The 16,995-nt window shown below is 36.4% G+C and overlaps 2 protein-coding genes and 1 pseudogene across 3 annotated transcripts; 2 read left to right on the top strand and 1 right to left on the bottom strand.

Moving 5' to 3' along the window:
* Positions 1 to 3,294: 3,294 nt before the first annotated feature.
* LOC103943517 lies at positions 3,295 to 5,767 on the top strand (annotated as a pseudogene).
* Positions 5,768 to 9,554: 3,787 nt separating this feature from the next.
* LOC103943385 (RNA-binding protein 2) lies at positions 9,555 to 13,593 on the bottom strand. Of its 2 annotated transcripts, XM_009353680.3 has the most exons (7): positions 13,312 to 13,590; positions 12,111 to 12,232; positions 11,786 to 12,023; positions 11,626 to 11,687; positions 11,470 to 11,551; positions 10,202 to 10,322; positions 9,810 to 10,091 (listed from the first exon to the last, which is right to left on the bottom strand). In XM_009353680.3, the coding sequence occupies exons 1-6, from the start codon at positions 13,403 to 13,405 to the stop codon at positions 10,219 to 10,221; spliced, it is 702 nt and encodes a 233-aa protein (XP_009351955.2). In that variant the 5' UTR covers positions 13,406 to 13,590; the 3' UTR covers positions 9,810 to 10,091; positions 10,202 to 10,218. The 2 variants fall into 2 exon arrangements, with proteins under 2 accessions (XP_009351956.2, XP_009351955.2); XM_009353681.3 differs by lacking the exons at positions 9,810 to 10,091; positions 10,202 to 10,322 and adding an exon at positions 9,555 to 9,696 and having other exon boundaries at positions 13,312 to 13,593.
* Positions 13,594 to 14,814: 1,221 nt separating this feature from the next.
* On the top strand, positions 14,815 to 15,925 carry LOC103943386 (protein yippee-like At4g27740). Its single transcript, XM_009353682.3, has 3 exons — positions 14,815 to 14,965; positions 15,080 to 15,176; positions 15,446 to 15,925. The coding sequence occupies exons 2-3, from the start codon at positions 15,084 to 15,086 to the stop codon at positions 15,668 to 15,670; spliced, it is 318 nt and encodes a 105-aa protein (XP_009351957.1). The 5' UTR covers positions 14,815 to 14,965; positions 15,080 to 15,083; the 3' UTR covers positions 15,671 to 15,925.
* The last annotated feature ends 1,070 nt before the right edge of the window (positions 15,926 to 16,995 follow it).

Raw genomic sequence — 16,995 nt, 5'->3', positions numbered from 1 at the left:
TGTGGAAAAAAAATACCGTGACCACTCCTTTTATCTTTATATAATTGTAATGACTTTGGACTAGATGTTGCATAATATAATAGATGACCAAATAGCTACATGAATATCATGCATAAAATCTAAATACATATCATAGCATGCATTATAAAATAAATAATTAATCAAAGAAAATGTTTTATATGCACCTACTTTCTTCTTTTTGCACATCCCTATTTCTATTTCTTCCCATAATTTTTCTTTGCTTTATTGAATCTCAATGTCAAAAATAAAGAGAGCATTGAATTAAAAAACAAAAAAAAAAAAAAAACAAAAAAAAGAAGAAAAAAGAAGAATGTACGAAAACCATATTGTTTATCAATTAAACATGTGACATGAAAATTAAGGACCACTGTTTCAAAGTAATCATAAACATATTAGGACCGTACGAATAAATCTAGAACTCTACAGTGACTCGGCGGCTAGCTGTTGCGCAGCTGCTTAAACTATCTTAATTGGAACCGGATTCCCTCCGGACTCAAAGAAATTGAGTTCAAGGATCAAATGATCCGGACCATTGAAATTTAATCTAATGGTTATAAATAGGAGGCCTCTCTAAAAGTTATAATAATTGTAGCCGTTGGATCAAATTTCATTGATCTGGATCATTTGATGACTTAATTCCTTTGAGTCCATAGAGGATCCGGTTCCATCTTAATTTTGTAAGAAAAACAAACCCTATTAAATTAGCTAGTTAGGGCAAAAGTATAAGTGCTCACTATCTCTCAGCTTTATTCTGTTGGAAGACTTTCCTCGTATGTTTCAAGGACTATCATGCATGTTTAATTAACTAGCAAGTCCTCTTTTTGACCCCAAATGAAGGGATTTGAATTCAAAAGTAGCGAAAGAAAAAGAGTGGCAAGAGATTTCCAAAGTTGTTCCCTTTCTTGAAGAAGTAAAACTATATATTTTCTCTCTTCTTTTAGCTCTTAGATTTCATGGCTTAGATTTGTAATTCCCGTATAGAATTAAGAAAGAGTGGTGTGTGCACTGAGGAATTTTTATGGATAAGGAAAATACAAGTCAGGCAGTGTATAATTTTAGTTGATATAATAAAGGTAGATGGAAATAATTAATATGTTGTACTTTTAAAGTATATATCAACAAATAAATAAATTTATGTGTTATAATTGTTAGCATTGACGGTACTATAGGATAGAGAAAAACACAAAGTAAGGTAAAAAGATAGACCCCAAGGATTTATACGGTGCAACATTTTCTACTTATGTCGACAAGGCAGCGATCGATCTTCCACCATATCAAAACAATGGGTACAATAAGAACAATATTACCAAGCCAAAGACAAGGCTTGATGAATACAAGAAAGTGTAACAGTCTAAACCTTACTCACACAATTTGTGGTGAAACACTCATTCTCAACCTTGGAGTGGAACAACTCTTGGAACTCTCACTCTCTCTCTTGGGGTGGTACGCTTGCTTTGGATGATCCACAATGGTGAATGTCATCTCTTTTACATGCATGGATGGAACATCCTAGTGAGTCCAAGAATTAATTCCACCATTATCAACATTCATGCACCATCCAATGCAGTAGTCTTGGAACTCCATATGTAGTAATTCATGCACCACATAGAGTTCCCATGTTTGATTATATGAACCAACCATTGCATTCCTTTGAATGTAGTATTCTCCAATGCATCATTTGCTTTCTATAGACTTCTAGAGATTTCAAACCATCTTTAGTAGGGGCTGGACCCATGGCATATATACCAACATTAATTTGAGTGAAATATTATAATTTATAATTAATGTTACGTGTCTGTGTTTCGTATACTTACTCCACCACAATGACGTCCAAGTCGAACGACATTGATGCCCTGGCATGTAATATTGGTGATCTTGATTAATCACGTGCCTCCATTATGTTATGCTACTGCTGATGGAGTTTTATTAAATAAAAAAGCTGATGAGAGAGGCGATGAAAGGGATTATAGTGTTAGTGGGATTCCTAAAGATAGGTTTATGAAAAATGTTCCTTCCTTATCCTATTTTGTCCTCCCTTACAGGAACCATCTGTAGCTTACCTAACTAATCAAGATAACCAGCAAGCTAAGCTCCTACTTCCTCTTATATATAGAGGTGGAAGCTCCAATTCAGTATATCAAAAGCGCTTAAGCGTGTACTAGTACGAGCCTTAATACTTGTTTCTGCAAAAGTAGACATGGTGTGATATTGGTTCTGGCTCATATCTCTGATAACTAGCTTATCTTCGATCATAAATCGTCACGATTCACAACAAAGACTAGTACTACGCACTCTTTGAGACGAGCCGAACCAATATCACTCTTGTATGCTTCTTTGCATATACCTAGCGTGGTCGTTTGAGTTTATTAAGCAAAGGCCGCACCATCACTGAGGTTCGATGACTAGGGCTTCATACTCTCTCTCTCTTTCTCTCTCTCTCTCTCTCTCTCTCTCTCTCTCTCTCTCTCTCTCTCTATATATATATATATATATATATATATAGCTCTATCTATCTAATTTTCCAGTACTTTAGCAATATTTCTTTTCATTTCAGTTTTTTTTTCTGTAATTATGTTTTTATCTACGTACTTACACGTCTGGTTTTCTGGAAATGTGGATATTGTTTTTATTTCAAATATAACCACATTTAATTTTACATTAATTGGTTTCAAAAACACACACCTCTGCTTAATTTTCCTGATTATCTCAGTTTAATTTCACCATATTGTAAAGAGTTGTTGGATATGCATTATACTAGTTTCTTTCTAACCTCAATTTGCAGTAAACACACAGAGGTGCTAATACTGATCAAGCTTAATTACCAGCAGTATTTTGCAGAATTAGGTAAATGTATATGTATGATATTTACCAGCAGTATCAAGCCATATTTTGAAAATTCATCAAAATAGCTTTCAATTTTTAAAAACCAAAAAAAGTTTCTAAATAAGTTCCAAAAAAAAAAATTAAAAATGAAATGACTATCAAACGATCATTTTCTTCAATTAAATAACTTGTTTAGAATATAGTTAAGCTTTTATGAGACCAAGAAATTATATAAGCGTATGAAACTGGGCGATTCTTTGATATATGATTAATATATATGTATCCAATTAAAATTATAATCTTAGTCATTCTAGGACCTAATAATACATGCTTTATTTATACAAGCGGCGCCTTCTTTTTCCATACCATTTCTTTCTAGGGCTTCGTAGTTTGTAATTTGTCCACTTTAGACTTTGTTTTAGGAACGATCTCTACAATTTGACCCAAAAAATGTATAAGTTTATGGGGCATTTTCAGATACAAATATTATTCTTGTACGTACTAAGTAGAGCACAAGAATCCAGAGAAAGCCAAACCTCATGAGGGATACATATATGTTTTACATCCAAATAAAACATTTTGAGCTCCTTAGAGACGGACTCTTGCCGCTTTTATTTCTAGACAAATAAGTGATCTATTATTATGCATGATGATTACATATATTGAACACATTTTGTTATAAATATATGTGCAAATAATTTACCAATAATAACAACAAATAACTCCGGAAAAAATAATTGTGATAATCAATACCTTGACATAAATCATCAAGAAATCTACCATGACAATTATTGAAACTCCTCCACAAGTAGTAGGACCAGGATTTTTTTAAACCATATCATCAGTGGTATGCTTAATCCAACGAAACCAAGGGGGAGACCAAATTTGATGCAGGACCAGAAGAGTCAAAATTCTTATGGCTAGAACTTTGTCGGAAATTGAATTGACAGACCACAACGAACTGTCCATTGTAAAAGACAGGGCACTAGGACAGCTTCTTGAACTCCTTTCAGAAGGTGATATTGAAAAGAGGAAAGTTGGAGTCAAAGCTCTTCTTCATCTCTCCAACTTACCACAAAATGGCCTGCAGATGATTAGAGAAGGTGTAACTGGACCGCTGTTTGAACTTTTGTATTGTCACAGCTCATTATCGCCAACCTTGCGCGAGCAGGTAGCTGAGACTATTATGCACCTTGCCACAGCGAACGCCACTCCAGAAGCTGCATAGTTACCTATCGGTACATTCGTATTGAAAGTTATATACTGATACATTCGTACCGAAATCTACATACCGATACTTTTGTACCTATGAGTAAAATAAGATACCTAAAGTTATGTACCGAAACTTATGTACTGATATTTCCGTACCTACGAATAAAATATGGTAGCGAAAGTTATGTATAAATTGTTTTTGTTTTGTTGTTGAATTTTTTAATAATAAGAATTTGAATTTTGAATAAATTTTTTTCTATTAATATGATTGGAGCACAAAAAAAAAAAAATTAATTAATTAATTGTGGATAGGTGAAGAATTTCGGATGATAAGTTTATAAATAATAAATGTGTTATAATTACTTAAAAACTAAATTTGAAAAATAAATGATGTGTTACAATTAAGAGTGAGCACGTTTATCAACGCTTAATTAATAAAACTAATCATCAACTTACATGTCCTTTAGTTTTCAGAATTTTGTCTCCAAATTTAATCTCTCTAACATTACCCACTTAAATATGATAAGTTTTAAAAATAAGGACTTATAGTAAATTTTGAAAACAATTCAAATTAAAAATAAAAACAATCTTATTGAAACCCTAGAATCTAAAAGCCTCTATCTTTAACCGGAAATGACACACAAACAAGCATTCTCAAAACCTTCCATGCAATGTGCCAATCTTTGAGACAGTTAACACAATTAGTTCTCGCGCAAGGTTGTTGTTCTTTCGGCATGTGGTTCTAAAAATACTAACAGCCAATAGGATGTTTCACGTGATTCAAAGCTCTCTGCTGTCCAAGTAGTATTGGTTCAATTATGCGAAAATGATAGCCCTACTGTGAGGGCAAATGCCATGACTGAAGACGGCAATGACAGAACATTCTTGGAGCACATAGTCAAAGGTGCGTCGAGACCTTGCTAAGGATTGTAAAAAGTTCTAATGTTGTGGAGGAGATAGCTGCTGCAATGGGGATCATTGCTAATCTTCCAAAGGACGCGTAGATGGCGCGGTGGCTTCTAGATGCTGAGGCATGCAGTTGAAATCATCTGCAATTGTCTAACTGATGGGAACAGAGATGCCTTGTGCAGAAGGCGGGTAACCGAGAATGCTGTTGGAGCTCTTCGCCATTAATTTCACAGTTCCGACAAATCAGGTATGGCAGAGAAAAGTAGCTGAAGCCGGTATTATACCAGTGCTGGTGGAGCTACTAACTTCTGGAACTTCTTTGACAAAACAGTACACTGCCATTTCGTTTAAACAGCTATCAGAAAGCTCCAAAAGCTTGAGCAAGCCGATCAAGAAGCGTGCGGTTTTCCAGGGCTGCTTCTATGCACCGGAACTTGGCTGCCCTGCACACCAAGGCATCTGTACAGTAGAATCTTCATTCTGCAAAGTAAAGGCCAATGCTGTGGAACCCCTTGTGAGATTGCTTGGGTAGGAAGATTTTGGAGCATGTGAAGCTTCTCTCGATGCGCTTTTGACATTGCTTGATGACCAAGGAATACAGCATGGCGGCAAAGTGCTCGATGAAGTGGAAGCCATCGCTCCGATTATAAAATTACTGAGTACTCAAGTTCCCAGTTTGCATGGAAAATCTATCAAGGATTTGGAAATGATTTTTCGGGTTAATGAGTTGAATCTGAAGTATGGAACTTCAGCACATATGGCATTTTTCGTTTATGAATACCTGCGAAAAGTCGGATTCTGATGTTTGAGATCAGATATAGAAGTCCGTTCATGTTTTTCCATAATCCGTGACCTGTTTGCCTGTTTGATAACCATTTCAATTTTCGGTTTTCAATTCTTGTGTTAGAAATAAAGGGTAACTAAAATAAAGATCCTCTGCAAACGCTAGAGGAATATTTATCTAAATGTTCTTCAAACATGTATATCATATCGAAATAAAACGAAAAAACTAAAAAAGAAGAGTGAGAGTGAGAGTGAGGAGTAGGACTAGTAGTGTAGCTAGGGTTTGTTTGGATATAGCTAGGGTTTGTTTGGATATATCCACACACTCATTTTACTTCTCAAACACCCCTCTTAATTCCTTCCATCGGATCAAATGAATTGAAGAAAATCAATAGATAAAAATTAACAATAATATTTGAGAGGTAAAAAGGGCTATGTGAATAACACTACCCTACTTAGAATCATAACTGGAGAAATATATGTGTATATTATTGTTGACCCTAAAAATTACAAAGCCTACGTGGCGCGCAGGCCAAGTAACTAATAAGCTAACTACGTCCTTCGGTTGAATGCGGGGCGTCCGAGGAGTAAAATTTGTTGATGTTGCGTTGAGCGCGTTGCTGACTTCTTTATCTTGCGACTGCGGCCGAGGAAGGAACAAATCTCGGCCTTTGGATTCTCGAGCCTGAAGACAAGGCTGCTAGTTCTACGAAGTTCAATATCAAATTCGGCTCTCAAGGTGCCGAATGTAGTAACCTGGTAACACCTCACTTCACCGAGAAGGCTAATGAGATGACCTCTGCCAATAAGGATTTGAAAATCCTTCTCGACCGAGACTTGGATAGATAACCAGTCAGCCTCGACGCAATGCTGTTTATCCAAACTGAAGGTGCTTCGGGAACGGCTGATTCTACGGCAACAATGCTGTTTATCCAAACTGAAGATGTTCGCCGGTTGCCTTCACAGTGCTGTTTATCCAAACTGAAGATGTGTCGGCGGAAAAAAGAAAATAAAAAAATCTCAAGATGTTTGAGAGGTTTTGCGCAGGGCAGTTGTGTATTGAATTGGAGGTCCCTTCCATGTTGCACGACCTCTTGTATTTATAGTGAAGTCTCTGCTCGCAGCCTGATGGTATTTGTAGAATTCAATTACAACTCAAACTCTTAGACGTGTTGTAGAATCCAAGCCGTGAACATCCAACCATCGTTGATGATAAATCACAACCATCTTTTATCCCAATATGAATTACCGCACCATCAGATGAAATCACAACTGGATAAATATGTCATCTTTTATCCCATATTTCCACGTGCATGGTTTCATAAAATAAACAGCACCCTTATTGGCTAATTATCTAGGCAAGTTACCCCGTGCTGGATGAGTAACCCAATTTCCTCCACCTTGTTGACCAACCAACAATGGTTATCAGATCATCCTTATCTAAGCCATCTAACTTTGATCAAATTCTATCTCCATTGTATTTGTATAAATGCATGGAAGATAGTCTGCCACACTCTAACTCCATTCATGATAGTCATGTTATCTATCTACGAGATTGCATTAGTATTAATTCACATGGCATCGTATCAGATCACCACGACTTCATCATCCAGCTGTGCTCTAGATAATTCAATATATTATTAAGAGATAATTATTATGATAAAAATCACAATATTATTCCTTAACAATAACTAAAATTATCTTGACTCAGTCACCTAATAGCTTAGAACTTTGTTCACTTAATAGCCTCGATCGTTTGGGCCGTGTGTAATTTTGGGTCCAAACAATTATACCAGAAGGGGTAGAATATACACTGTAGTAATTGAATGTGAACGCTTCAAAGACTAGGATCTTCTAGCATTCCGTGTATCTATACAAGCAATATTAAAAAACCTCGGGCACCAGTGTCGAATGAGAGGAAAAATATCCTTAACCAACTGAAGACACAAAAACACCTTGCGATTTGATTAAGTTACATTCGATCTCACAAAATAAAATTAATTTATTGTTATTATTTATATTTGTCGAGTTGTCATTTTTTGGTCCATCTCGGATTATGTAAAAGTGGCGTGGTCCATAAATCAGGGAATGAGATCAACTCCAGATTTCTTTGTTCAGAGCTTGCGGACAAAGAGATCTGGGCCGATCAGCACAAAGAGAGAGAACCGGATCGGTTTAAGTTTTTGAATTTTTATAAGGTGAATCGGTAGGATTGATTAAAGAGATCCGTAAGATTAAATTGAGTTGTTCGAATCTTTTGATCTAGAAGCTTCGAACACAAATCGGTGTGAATCTCTCCATAAAACAGCACAGCATTGCTGCGGAAGACAGGTCAACTTATGAGCCAATCAACCCCACGCATTTTCGGAGGAAGTTGGAAATCATCAAAATATCATGCGTCCACTACTTTTCGATCAGTATTTTTTATTTTTAACATCAATCGATCAATATTTGTAGATATGCCCTCTGAAGATAATTTTTTTAATTCACCTTTTTAATTAAGCAGGTAAAATTTTGTAAATTTGATTTTACAAATTCCTTTTACGTGACTTCCAAAAGTCACCATATCTTGCTTCCATTTTTTTTCTTATAAAAAGACTAGTCAGAGACTTTGTCACGACAATCCACTTTTTCGGAAGCCGAGAAGATTCATAAAAGCATTTCAGTATTCTTTAGGCCACCTAGCATTTTAACATCATTCTAACCATATAATGTCATTCATCAGCGCTTGAAATTGAACCCTAAACGTGCCGTTTACAAATTTAGAATTCGTTCCCAATTATTGAGCTACGCCATGTTTGTTTGTATCTTGCTTCCAATTCAATTGATAAATGTTGGTTTATTGAAACAAAAGTTGGAAACAAACAAAAAGTTTTGAGTGCGGCAGTGAGACTAAACCCTACCATGATATAGACCCACCCATTTAACACATTTAACCGTTAGATCTGATCAAACAACTTAAACCGAGCGACCGAGGACTATTGAATTTGTCAGCGTACTCAACGAAAATTGCATGTATTGTATGTGTGTCAACCCATACAGAATTTGGGACAAAGTCCATCACTTGTAACATTTGGGTGGGGGGAAGTCAAAATATCCATGCCTGATAAGCTTGATGACGACACCATTACCACAACCGTCCCCTTTGAACAGTCACCGCAGTCCGCTTGCCGCAGCGGTAAAGCAAAAGCAAAGCTGAATGAATCTGTGGAAAGAGATCGCGATTGTTGTGCTTTTCTTTGTCTTCGACGTTTATAGCTTACGACAAGATAGGACCTTGCGGGGGCAGGGCAACGACATTGTTTATGGTTTACGTGAATGACCGGAAGCAAGAACATACAACCTCTCATCAAATATGAAACCATGATTTCCGACTGGTGAGTGTCTAGTCTGAAAGGGAAGCGTTCTACCATGCCATTGAGTCATTGACTCTCACCCTACAGAGTTAAAGAGTATGAAACCCAGGGCAGTGTGCCCAACTTGCACCAAACTTCGACACCCCTTCCCCTTAGATTACTAGAATATCGCCCCGCGAAAAAAGGGGAAGAAAAAAAGAGAGGAGAGTATGAAGTTAGTAAAAGAATCAAGCCCTAATATGCTCCTAATTCAGCATAAGTGCAGAACCTTAGCCAGCCCCTTAACAGTAGCTGCCAGATTCCCCCAACAGTCTAGGACAGTGAAATCCAAAGACATCCCTCACGCCAAATCGTTCCGATATCTAGGGTAGACTCTAGCAGATCACAATCAAATCATGCTACGATTAGATCCATCTACAATTCAACCCAAACGCAGTCAAAAGACTCGAAGATCAAAAGCAAGAATGCTTCCACACGGTAATAATTTGGTACATAGTGTTCACCGACTACTCTGACGAACAAAATTCATGAAATCTTTGAGAAAAAATGAGCAACACAGAAAAAGCCAGTTATTTTCAATATAAAATGAGACCTGCAACAGTTACCACAAAAGCCAGTTAGTTTCAATATAAAACGAAACCTACAACAGATAACACACTTCATCGCCGAATAAATATCAAATCTAGACCCTAATCCCAGAGCATATGCAAACGCAAAGAGACTTCAACATGTTTAAATTATTTAAGTTTACATTTTCTAGCAAACGCATATAGCAAAATATCCGTAAGTAATCATACTGGTAATCGAACGGAACAGTTCAAATCAAAATAAAAGAAATAAAGTCTGCAGTTGTCTAAACAGAAAAGCACTCTAGAATTAGCGGGAACCACCCAAGCGAGTTGGTCCTAACTATGCGCCTTTAATTCTCGAAACTGCAAGTTTGTTGTATCGCCCCTCATTATCACAACCTCCCAAATCAAGCAAGTCCTACAGAGAAGAGTCGTTCGACGGTTTAGCGTGATTTTTTTAGTTTTAACTCAGCACCTAACGGCCATGAACAATAAACGGTTGTACCGATCGAAAATTGGGTTAATCACCTGAAAAACCGCATAATTCAACGCTTCCCTCGGTGCCCACCACCTGACCTCGCACCAGGATAGCGAGCGAATTGCAACCTTAAGTTGACTGAGTCACGGTCATGCTCATCGAATTTATAACCTGCAAAATCGAGCTTGACCATTTACGCTGTAACAACTGGGTACGTTCTCAACGCCGATTGAGGGCATCAGCAGATAGATGATATAAAGACGTTAAACCGTTATCTTAAATATTTAACACCCATCACTTTTCAACACACCTAAGTTGCAAACCTGGGTTCGCCACACTCCCTAGATTGACAGAATGGTAAAAATGGGTCTCCCCTCATTCCAAAAATGAAGGTCATGCGCTTCCTCTCTTGACATAAAGTATACAATACCGCTAGGGAAACCTTATAAGGAGATTTCACTAACAGAACAAAAGACGATAGTGTAGGCTAAAACATGACATAACCATACTGAGAGCACCATTGTCCCCAGCACTACTCAAAGACTGGAATTACGAGTGTGACCAAACAAAAATTCTCACCAGTCTCGCTGTCTTACTTGACTAATTGAGGGAAAAATCACAGTCCCGAGAAACCAACCAGATTCAAGGCATTCATAGAATCTTGGAAGATAACAAATGAACCATGAAGGCCATCCCTTCCAGTGTTTGGAACAATTTAACAAGTTTGGTTTGTGGTATACTGGTACTGGATGACTTTGCTGACCATACAACTTCTAACTTAAAGTCACGGGTGAAACCAAGACCTATGGGCAGCAGGTAATCTGTGCTCACCTCGTAAATCCATAGAAGTGGCCCAAAAATCACTGTCATCTTTAAAAAACGAAGTCCCACACCTTGAATAGTGAATTATCTCACTTTAAACAGAAATAAATGCCACAAAACTAAGGGTTTGGGAATCTTTGAAGTGGTTGAAAGTAGCTTTGGAAGTTAAAAGGGGTTTAAAGTCACAAATCCTGTATACAAAGTTTCCATATGAATTGAAGCAAAGCAATCTTGTCTGCCCATTCTATTCTACTATACATTTGTAAAATTTGGTAACGTATTGGCCTTTCCTTTATTTCTTTTGGTTAATTACATAGAACTGCCAAACATCAATCCAAACTATTGATGCAAATCCTTTTTATCATTTGCCAATCCATCTTCTTGTGAAGTGGAGAATTTTTTTTTAGGAAATGCATCTCCTCCAATAATGGCATAAGAAAAAGCAACAAAACTATGGTGCTATAATTTCAACAAATTAATAAAAAATTAAGCTTACCTTGCAATGCATCCATAGCAGTCGCTGCATGGGCCGGACTCAAAAAATCAACAAAACAAAGTATCAGCGGATCTCCTCCAGGCTGCACAGGTTAATTATTTGTGAATCCATCAATCACTAACAATTAAATCTATCCCTTGCGAAAGATAAACTTACATGTCTTGATTCCTTGCTCACAAGTCTCACTTCCTTGTAGCCAACGAAAGGGCGAAAGATATCTATGAAACCAAGTGAAGGGAAAATTCTAAAAAGGTAAAGTGCAAATAATGATAAAAAGGGAAATACAACTGCAACCCCTAAAAAAATTAAAGGATACGAGCTACTTCACGTCTAGTACAGTTGGGAGGCAATCCCTCCACAAATAGCGTACTGGTAGCACCAGGAGGAAGGGGAGCGTCAGGCCGTCCACTTCCCATTCCTAAGACCCTATCTTTAACAGGTTCCCCTGGGTCAACACTCCCAATTCCCATCATGCGTGGATCATCAACAGCACGACCAGGTGGTCCCCCACTCATGTTTCTAGCAGACTGCCCTCCGCTATATGATGAAATTTGCTGAAACATTACTTGTAACATTAGCCCACAAAACTTAAAACATATGGTAAAAAATTGTGAGAGTTCCGGAAAGAGAAAAGTAGGTACCGCACTGCGCAGGTAACGATCATACGACGCATTTATGGAGTCGGTATCTCTAATTCCTCGGATAGAACCTCTATCATCTTCTTGGGGATAATAGTTAGGGAGGTCGTGACCACCCTGGGCATCTAAAAGATTAAGGATGTACTTAAGGATACCAAAGGAGAATAAAGAAACAATATTTGAAGGCATATAATTATAAACAAGAGAATAATAAGTTAAACTGCTGACAACCAAACGACATCTCAATATATTGCATATGCTAACATGACCACTTGAATTTTCCTTTCGCATTTAATCCTAGCACCTTAGTAGTTTATATAGTAACTGTAGTGATCCTACATAGTAGCATATCTTCAAATAATTTCAATTAAAAAACTCATGTATAATACAATCTGTACACCTATCAAGGCTTACAGAACTCGGCATAAAAGGCTGATCCTTGAATCAAACTGGGCATTTATTAGAGATGAAATAATTATTAACAGCCTCCAGGGATGTTGACACTTTTAACATAAACTGCTAACGAATATGATCTAGGAGCCGGGACCAGCCAGCACGTAGCTTGCTGATATTACCAACAAGCGGGTGTCCAAAATATATAGACTACCACTCCTCATAAATGCAGTAAAACAGATCAAAAAATCTTCAAAAAAATGTGCATAACGAGATTAGTAATACTCATTTTAACTCTCATATGAATGCTTTGGACAAGGTTTACACTAAAAATCGCAGTAAATAACACCAAATAGAGCACAGAAATCTAACAAGAATGCAAATTTATCATATAATCTAGGCAATTATATCTCAGAAATAACCAGTAGAAGCAACAATTATACATATCCGAAAATCATAAAAATGCCTTAATAACTTAACCACGTACTACATCAAATAATGATTAAACCACATACATTATAGAGCAAAAGATCCCAAATTTCAATCCCTCGGCCCAGTGAAAACCTAGTTCGACTACTTGGAAGTCAGCTGAAAATTGAAATTCCCATTTTTTATTCACATTTCTTATCGTAGATTTTGCATTTTGTATTTGTACTTGAACAATTCTGCTTTCAGAGCAGCCAGTAAGAGACTAAGGTGGGGTGTAGTCAAACTAAAATCCCAAGAACCCTAATTTCATCAAGCCCCAAACAAACGCAAAAAGGAGAGAGGAAACCCAAAAAAGAACGGAAATTGGAGGAATTTAACATACCGTATTCGGAGCGAGGACGCTTTCCGACGACTGAATTCATCGCCGAGGCCGGCGGTTGTCGACCATCGCTGTACCTCCAATACGCGTCCGCCATGTTTGAGGCTTGTCGACCGTCACTAGCTGCTTGGTTTGTGGGCTCCACGGCGAGAGATATGAAGAGTGGAGAGAAAGGAAGAGCAGAGGAAGATGAACGCTTCTGGTTTTTCTCAGTAGAGAATGAGAGCAAGAGTGAGATGATAGGAGACCGGAGTGCGGACAATTTTTTTTTATTTTTTCCTCAAATTATTGATTTGTTAGATTAGATAATAAATTATAGCTTGAAGTGCTTATAGAGAAAATTAATGAAAATGTTTACAGAGGAAATGTTTTTAAGTTTTAAAAGTACTTGAAGTGCTTTCTGCAAGAAGTACCTGTTTGTACTTCTCTCATGAAACACTTTAAGTGCATTTTTAGGATCTACTCAGAATTAGTTCTAAAAATATTTTTAACAAAAACGTTTTCAATCATTTTAAAATTACATCTAAACGAGCTCTTAGTTAACTGAGGATCTTCGAACCCCTCCACTCCTCGATTCCCCCTTGTCTGGTTCCTTTTATTTTATTTTATATATTCTTAAAAATGTTAAAACCAATGGTACAATCAATGACTAAACAAATCTTATTTGATGAGTCGCGTAAGTGAAATATTCTCTCATGATTTACGCAAGTGATATTCTGTCAAAGTAGGTGGTATTGTATGCTAGTTCTTTGTATATTTTGGTGTTGCTTTTGTCTCAATTATTAGGACTTAATACCAACACAAGTATTGTTGCTATTAGCCATGAAGTAAAGTAAAGTAGAGGTAAGTATTGTTGCTATTAACTATATGAAGGAAAGTAGAGGAGTCCATGTAGTGCCTGCTAAGTTATTAATTGGTTGTGTCTTTTACGGCTGTGTGGTAGACTAGTTGAAATAGGTTGTGACAAATTAAAATGTAAAATGAGTTTGAGCTTATTTCTTCGTTGTTATGTCAAAATATGGAATAGAGAAGACTGAACATGATAGGTTATGAATCTCCAATATGGTAGATTATCTAATCTATCATTATACATGGGTTACAAGTTATGTCTTACATGTTTTTGACAATCAAATCTTATTCTTTAGGCTCATTCTCATTCAAACCATCAAACGAACTCTTATGGTGACGAAAACAATCGGTGGTTGGAAGAACATTTGCTATGTATCAAAGTAATTGCTTGTAATGTATAATTACGCGTCATTACGTCTCTCACTAGTATTGTTGTTGCCATCATACTCAAAAAATTTTAACGTGTTATCTATACATTTTCAGCATAATATTGATATTATTGACTTGGTTAACCACTTTTCTAACAATTATTTCTTACCTACTTGTCTAACAATTCTTTGTTACCAACTTGTCAAGTACTTTCCGTCTCGACGTAGATGATATGATTTCCATTATTCCACCGAATCATATTATTTTGAGTACTTTTCATCATTACTAGCCTTTGACTTTTCATCAACCTCATCCGCATTTTCCAGACTCCAAGTCTCCAATACTATTTCCAGTCAACTCTCCAAACTCTACAAAAATGCCTCCCTCTCTCCTTGTGATTCTTCAATCTTGGGAGCATAGTTTCTTGACTCTCCTCCATGTATGAAGATTTCAATTCTTCTTTTTTCCATTTTTATCCTCCATCTGTATATGTATATATCTATACACTTCAACAGGATCTGATTGTTATTTACTTGGTGTTGAAATCTTTCAGTTTAATGGCGGAATCGGGCGGCAACCCCTTCTTCAGCTGCAGAAGTTGCCGTAATCCTCTTGCTCTTCGTGACGACCTCATCTCCAAGAAATTTGTGGTGAAAACTGAAACACGAAAAATATATTATATTCTCTTATTTTCATTAATATTTAGGTTTGAGAACTAATTAAAATCAGCAATGTTATGAAATGGTGCTTGATCTATGTTGTTTTCTCTCCGGGCCTATTAGGATCTTGCTTAATTTATCTATAATTCCAGTGCTTCTTGAAATAAGCAGTTGGGAGTGCTTCGTGATGGTGCTTCTCCATGAAGCACTTTTATGGCCTAGAAGAACTTACAATTCGATTTTCGGATTTCGTTGTTTAGGGGAAAACTGGGCCGGCATATTTGTTCTCTCATGCAATGAACATCATTGTGGGACAAAAGGAGGACAGGAAGCTCATATCTGGTGTTTTCTCAGTTGCTGACATCTATTGCAGCAACTGCGGTGAGGTCTTAGGTTGGAAGTACCTTCGAGCTTATGAGCCGACACAGATGTACAAGCAAGGGATGTTCATAATCGAGAGGGCAAAGATTTCTAAGCAGTACTAATAATCCACCACGATGCATGACAAGATCGGGGTCGTGATCCCTTTGCTCTATAACTTCCGCTGTGTCACCCCCATCACAGCGCATTACCTACTACCGACAATAATTCGATTTTCGAAGGTCTACGATCATTTGTGGATAATATGTGCTTCTTCTTGTTGGTTCTCTGCATATGTTGCGCAGAAACTAATGTGTGTTATATTTCATATGCTTTATGCAGTGGATGATTTATCAATAAGAATAAGGTGATGTTTTATATCTGTAAAATAAGAGAAATGATAAAGAATGCATCAAAAGGAAAAGGAAAATCTTAAAGTTGGAAAGGGGAGATTTTCTGGTAATATATGGACTTCGGTTAATGAAAAAGAGTTTTAACGAAACATGGGTGCTGTTCCATTTTAATGAAAATGACATTTTTAGTTTAATGAAAATGACATTTTTAGTACTCTAAAAAGTCACTAATGGTACTATTTACTTATAATACTTTTTTATCCTTTTACTTAAACTTAAAATTTTCAAATATTTTTCCGTTAGTTTTTTTTTAATGAAATCCCCCATTCGTTATTAGAGTTCCTTGCTTTCCAACTTCTCTTATTTGCTTCCCGCATGTGGGTAATTGAGTTTTGACCCGTGCATACCGAATTCAAAACTCCACTTGATGATAATAATCTATTTTTATGCTTTGCTTTCCGCGAACGTCTCTAGATACAAGGCTAAAAAAAACCCAGGGGCATTATTGTCCGATTATTTGTGTGAGAATATCGGGAATCCTCTGATCACATACTTTCACAGTATATCATGCAGTCATAAATTATTATAAATTTTTTTATTTAAAATTAAATATAAATAATATCTAAAAAAATTAGTTGCACGATATACGATAAATGAATATGATTAAAAGATTTTCAGAACCCTCGCAAACAGATTCATGCGAGGATCCTCTCTTAAAAAAAAACATCTTTGGAGTAGTGCAACTATGTAACAAACGGTAGTTTTTTATATCAATTTGTCTTGTTACCATCAAAATGTATTTTCAACATTTCCTGCAAAATGTACTGTGTTATATTGTTGACTAGTTAAAACAATGGTTAAATTATTGACACACAAAAAGAATAATATAGACGGAAATGTCAGGATAGTAATACTCCAAACATTAAAAAACTACTTTATTTATTTTTTTTTTCCATTAAGTTCTCGATCAAACATAAATTCCCAGACACAATACAATTTTTGTAATTTGAGACATTATCGTCTTAATGTTCATCTTTCACATCATAATACTATTCATACATCATATTTTATCATTTCTAGATTGCTTTTAATTATTG

Source organism: the organism of the source record quoted next, unplaced genomic scaffold (genome assembly GCF_019419815.1).
Source record: "Pyrus x bretschneideri cultivar Hongxiangsu unplaced genomic scaffold, Pyrus_bretschneideri_v1 Contig57, whole genome shotgun sequence".
NCBI classification, from domain to species: Eukaryota; Viridiplantae; Streptophyta; class Magnoliopsida; order Rosales; family Rosaceae; genus Pyrus; species Pyrus x bretschneideri.
This window is presented reverse-complemented; position numbering and strand designations above follow the sequence as displayed.

What these genes read in the sequence shown, in the direction of transcription:
- LOC103943385 (XM_009353680.3), bottom strand. Translation starts at nt 13,405, where the DNA reads ATGGCGGACGCGTATTGGAGGTACAGCGATGGTCGACAACCGCCGGCC. An exon ending in GCGTCCTCGCTCCGAATACG is followed by an intron (nt 12,233 to 13,311) that starts GTATGTTAAATT and finishes TTAATCTTTTAG; the next exon opens with ATGCCCAGGGTGGTCACGAC. An exon ending in ATCGTTACCTGCGCAGTGCG is followed by an intron (nt 12,024 to 12,110) that starts GTACCTACTTTT and finishes GTAATGTTTCAG; the next exon opens with CAAATTTCATCATATAGCGG.
- LOC103943386 (XM_009353682.3), top strand. Translation starts at nt 15,084, where the DNA reads ATGGCGGAATCGGGCGGCAACCCCTTCTTCAGCTGCAGAAGTTGCCGT. An exon ending in TCATCTCCAAGAAATTTGTG is followed by an intron (nt 15,177 to 15,445) that starts GTGAAAACTGAA and finishes TTCGTTGTTTAG; the next exon opens with GGGAAAACTGGGCCGGCATA.